Genomic DNA, 5,891 nt, shown 5'->3' on the forward strand with positions numbered 1-5,891 from the left:
TTAAAATAAACCTTTTTTGTGAATAAAGAGTAAATAAACTTTTTTTTAATAGGCAATTTGTTACAACTTTTAACATTCAAAAATCTTCTTGTAAAAAAAAAATACAAAAATCTTTTTTAAGAAATTTTCAAACTTTATTTTTTTTTACTATAAGAAAAATTCCTTTTTTAAAACCAAAAAAAAATTATAAACAATAATTTATTTTGTGGTGGCCGGAGTTTGAACCCCAAACCTTGCATATATTATGCATTGTCCCCTACCAACTGAGTTAAGCTTACAATGACAAACAATAATTTAAGAAAACTACCCAAATTAAGTTCTGTTTTTATTTTAACTTTTTAGATGTTTTTTTAAATTATAAAATAAGTGAGAGATAACAATAACATTACATATAGAGCCAGATGCATACATTGTCTTGTATTTAAAGTTCAAATATACCAATTGCGAATGACACAAATCGTTAGACTGCTCAAACCAATCAATTGACTTGGATTCAAGCATGAATTTTGAATTTAGTAGGTCACATCAATTATGAATGATTTTATAAAATTATCTTTTATTAATATATGGAAAAAATATATTATAAGATTGAAAAAATAATAATAAATGGTATGATAAGAAAAGAAACATTAATGATGCATTCGTATCGTAAAGTGACATACAATAATAAAATATAAAGGGAGTAATAGTTTATTTGGCTATTAGGACATACTAGTTGTGATAGGAGCTACCAATTACAAAGGAAAAACATAAAGGACCAACAACTTTGGTTCAAAACTCCCTCACCAATAAGTCGGCCCTAATTTTCTCTCTCTAAATTTTCTCTTCTAGTTGAACGATATTATTTATGGGTAGTTTGTTAGTAGAATTTCCGTTTACGTTTTTAACGATGTTGAATTAATTTCTATCAATTTAAATAAATAAATATCGTTTTGTTTTTGTCATAGTCTGTCAAAAACTTGTATAAGGCCAAAATTCCACAATAGAAAAATATTTAGAGGGAAAAAGGTAAATAAAACTTTTTTTAAATAGGCAATTTGTTACAGCTACTAACATTCAAATAATCTATAAATTTTAAGGAAATTTTTAAACTTTGTTTTTCTACTATAAGAACAAAAAAAAAATTTTATACAAAAATACTATAAAAAGTAATTAAGAAACTACCTAAACTAGGTTATGTTTTTATTTTAACTTTTTAGATTTTTTTTTAAAATTATAACAAACATGAAAAAAATTCCCAAAGTAATTATTTTTCTAAAACAACTATTTTTCTAAAACTACAAAAAAGTAAACATTGGATATAGAAATAAGTAAAGAGGAAAATGAAAGAAAAAGAATTGAATATTAAAAATAAAATAAAGAAAGAAAGAGATAGAGGTGGAAGTGGTCCCACAAAGTGATGTACCTGCTGTCAGACAGACTGGTTCTTCCCATTTCATCATCATCATAATCTCTTATACATAAAACACATCAACCCAAAGCCCAATTGTCTCCAACTCCAAACCCATCTCTCACACTCTCTCTATATTAGTCTCAACCATTTTCTCATTACCCTAATATATCACTTTTTCTTTCTTCTTAACCTTAACCCTAATATCATATCACTCTTTTTTTCATACCCTAATGGCTGCTGAACCCCAAAAACCTGCTGAAGAAGTGGCCACAACAAGCTCTGAAACTGTTGTTGAGAAAGAACAACAGGCTGATGGAGTTGTAGCTGCTGCTGTTGCCGCTGCCGCCGTCACCGCTGCCGCCACTGATAAGGAAGCTGTTGCTGATGAGGCGGAGAAGCCGGCAGAAGTGGTGGCTGATGTGGAGAAAGAAAAGGTGGCAGATGAAACTGTTGTTGTTGATGAAAGCAAAGTTTCTCAATCGGTTTCTTTTAAAGAAGAAACTAACGTGGTTTCTGAACTTCCAGAAGTTCAGAAAAAAGCACTTGATGATTTTAAACAGCTTATTCAAGAAGCCCTTAACAAACATGAATTCACCGCTCCTCCACCCGCCCCAGTCAAAGTAGCTGAACCTGAGGTAGCTGCAAAAGAAGAGAAAAAACCTGAAGAAGATGACAAGAAAACCGAAGAAAAGAAAGAAGAAGTGGCAGAAGAGAAGAAAGATGAAGCAGTAGTTGAAGAGAAAAAGGTTGAAGAAGAAAAAGGTTCTACCTCCGAGGAACCTAAAGTTGAAGCTGGTGAGAAGAAAGTGGAGGAAACTGTTGTAGAACCTGAAAAGGAGGAGAAGAAAGTGGAGGAAACTGTTGTAGAACCTGAAAAGGAGAAGAAAGTGGAGGAAACTGTTGTAGAAGTTGTTGAGAAAATAGCTGCAAGTACCGAAGAAGACGGCGCAAAAACCGTTGAAGCTATTCAAGAAAGCATAGTATCTGTTCCGGTTACTGAAGGTGAACAACCTGTTGCTGAACCCGTTGCTGAAGTAGAAGTTACTCCTACTGTACCAGAAGAAGTTGAAATATGGGGAATTCCATTACTAGCTGATGAAAGGAGTGATGTGATTCTTCTCAAATTCTTGAGAGCTAGGGATTTTAAGGTGAAGGAGGCTTTCACTATGATCAAACAAACCGTGATTTGGCGAAAGGTATTAGAGATACTGTTAATTATAATCAGTACTTTGTTAATAGCTTGTTGTTAAATAGTTATTAACTCATATTGGAAATTTAGGCATGTTTGAATGAACAACTTATTTTGCAGCTTATAGCATAAACACTTATTAAACACTAATAAGTGTTTATCAATATGCTATTTCTATTACACACGATAAAATACCGTAAAACCTTTTTTTGTATGATCTATAAACTCTTTTCATAAGTTATATTGGAGTGCTTAGGGAAATAAACTTTTTTTTTTTTTTTTATATAAGTTTCTTACAAACAGGATCACAAGTGCTTATGATAATAAATAAGCTAGCACAAATAAATAAGTCAATTCAATCACGCCCAAAGTTAGTTAGCAATCCCTTTAGAATGAAATATAAGAAATATAAGTAGAAATATCTAATAAATTTAGACCAAGTACATATGAATTTTTTTTAATTCCTTTTTGCTTATATTTTATTTAAGAGAGTATTTGTGTTTTTTTTTTTTTTACTGAAGGGGTAGTTTGTTAATAATTCGTTACTGGTTAGTTACTGACTTATTGTATCTGTAATTTAAGGAATTCGGAGTCGAAGCACTTCTTCAAGAAGATCTTGGAACTGATTGGGACAAAGTTGTTTTCACTGATGGTACTGACAAAGAAGGTCACCCTGTTTATTACAATGTTTTTGGTGAGTTTGAGGATAAGGATTTGTATCAAAAAACTTTCTCTGATGAAGAGAAGAGAACCAAGTTTGTCCGTTGGTGGATTCAGTCTTTGGAGAAAAGTGTTAGGAAACTCGACTTTGCTCCATCTGGTATCTCTACTCTTGTTCAAATTAATGATCTTAAAAATTCTCCTGGACTTCTTGTTGGTAAGAAAGAGCTTAGACAATCTATTAAGCAGACTCTTCAGTTGCTTCAGGATAACTATCCTGAATTTGTTGCCAAACAGGTAATTATTCTAAAATATGAGTTGAATTTGTCATTTATGTTTTTTTTACATGGTGTAGTTTTTCATGTTTAGTGACTAATAAGATTGCTTAATTTGATGCTTTTTGTTTTGTTTCTGTTTGTGTAGATTTTCATCAATGTTCCTTGGTGGTACCTTGCCTTTTCTAGGATGATCAGTCCTTTCCTGACACAAAGGACTAAGAGCAAATTTGTATTTGCTGGTTCCTCCAAATCTGCTGAAACCCTTTTCAAGTAAGTCCTTTCTTCACCTTTTTTAGTGCTTTCATCATAAATATAAGTCATGTTTTTTAGCCCATAAGAAGGTTGCCACAAACACACATATTGCTATTATTATTACCAACTTACAAGGTTTTAAATTTCCTTCAAAGCAGCTTTGCCATAAACGCACACACATATTTGTAATATTATTTTCAAATTACGTGAGATTTTAAATTGCTTTTGTAATAGCTTTTTTGTTATGATCCAATATTGTGAAAATTTGATGTTAAATACTACTTATGCCAAGGCTTTAAGTTGCGCGGCAATCCTTGATATTGTGGAGAGTCATTATCAAATGCGGCTGATACAGGCTCAACCATAGTTGTGTTATAGTCGCGGAGACTTAAAAAACCTTGATTTTGTGGTTTAGATTGCAGTCCTAGACTTACTTTAAAATCTTACGAGATGCTACTACAATTGTAGTTTTGGTCGCATAGACGTAAAAACCTTGACATAACTGTCACAATTGTATTTGCAGACAATTTTTTGGACCTTTATTAATATATCATCATTATTGTTGTTATTTACTAAAGCTCTTATTGATAAATATTTGGCCGAACAGATATATAGCTCCTGAGCAAGTGCCAATTAAATATGGAGGACTGAGCAGAGAGGGTGAACAGGAATTCACCACTGCTGACCCTGCTACTGAGGTTACTATCAAACCAGCAACAAAACATGCTGTTGAGTTCCCAGTTTCTGAGGTAAGAAACAATAACTTGTTTGACATACAATTTTATTTTCTTAAATTGCGGTCTATGTCGCGGTTACACTGCAAACCTTTATATTGTGGGAAAATGTGGTTGCAATGCCGTTGCGAAGACCTCAAAATCCGCAATGTTGTGGCCACAGTTACGGTTGTTGACCACGACTTCAAACCGTGATCCTTATATTCATAATTTGTATGTTTGACGAAATGATTGAATGTGCAGAAAAGCACTTTGGTTTGGGAAGTAAGAGTTGTGGATTGGAATGTGAGCTATGGAGCAGAATTTGTGCCTAGTGCTGAAGATGGATACACTGTGATAATCCAAAAGAACAGGAAAATTGCTGCAGCTGATGAAACAGTAATTAGCAACACCTTCAAAGTCGGCGAACCTGGAAAGGTTATACTCACCATTGATAACCAAACATCCAAGAAAAAGAAGCTGCTTTACAGGTCCAAGACCATACCCATTTCTGAGTAAAAGGCTTTCACATTGACAAGAAAAAGGGTGTTTTGTATTCATTACAAGGTCAATAACATTATTGTGAAGGTTATTGGGTGGGTTACTTATATTCTTTTATAGGGATATTTTCTTCATTTGGTTTGTAAATTATTTTGTTTCAAGTATGGGGTTGGGCAATTTTATTTACAGTTATTATTATTACTTATCAATATTCTTAAATTAATGTGGTATTTTGTTCTTTTGTATTGGAATTGAATGAAACCTTTGCTCGATGGAGAACACAATTGGGGTTCTTTTGTAAAAGAAAAGTTTTTGTTATCTTGTGATTTTGTGATTGAAGGGTCTATACTTGTTAATTATTTACTAGTAATTTTTTTTATTCCAAGTAGTCTAGTGGTTAGAATTTCATCCTTTAAGGTGAATAAGTGAGAAATTTTGTGTTAGAACCCTAACTACTATTATAATGTCGTTGCTAACTGAGCTATTTTGGGATCTGAGTATTGCTTGTTCTTCCCCATTTGAAGAGTAGACTAAGGCACTTACACTCGTGCACAAAGCTGGTCCAAGGGTAAGGAGACCCAAGCCCTCGTTTTAGGCCACTGAATTTTAGACTTAAAATAAAGGTCTCACAATAGACAAATTTATGTGTGTATTTCACACACACAAACGAATAAAGGTCTCACAACAATGAATTATACAACTTTGTCACGAAGCAAAGATGGTAGACGCGAGGCTTAATATACTTATAACAAGGGTTCAAAACTTCCTCATACGGCTTTACATTGCGCACTATTTTTGCGTCGGAAGTGCTGCACTTGCAACATTTTCACTTATATAATGCAATTGTATGCAATATTTATTTATCTTTTTAATTGTAAGAATTTATATTAATTTCTCTCAATAAA

The 5,891-nt window shown here is 32.7% G+C and overlaps 1 protein-coding gene across 1 annotated transcript; it reads left to right on the top strand.

The window, feature by feature from the left end:
- The first annotated feature begins 1,488 nt into the window (after window positions 1-1,488).
- LOC146927719 (patellin-3-like) lies at window positions 1,489-5,294 on the top strand. Its single transcript, XM_085700946.1, has 5 exons — window positions 1,489-2,589; window positions 3,165-3,539; window positions 3,666-3,790; window positions 4,380-4,521; window positions 4,750-5,294. Exons 1-5 carry the CDS (start codon window positions 1,624-1,626, stop codon window positions 5,002-5,004), a joined length of 1,863 nt encoding a protein of 620 aa, XP_085557072.1. The 5' UTR covers window positions 1,489-1,623; the 3' UTR covers window positions 5,005-5,294.
- Window positions 5,295-5,891: the final 597 nt, after the last annotated feature.

This window comes from Medicago sativa, chromosome 4, assembly GCF_051527215.1.
Source record: "Medicago sativa cultivar Bolivia chromosome 4, Bolivia_mono, whole genome shotgun sequence".
Taxonomy (NCBI): Eukaryota; Viridiplantae; Streptophyta; class Magnoliopsida; order Fabales; family Fabaceae; genus Medicago; species Medicago sativa.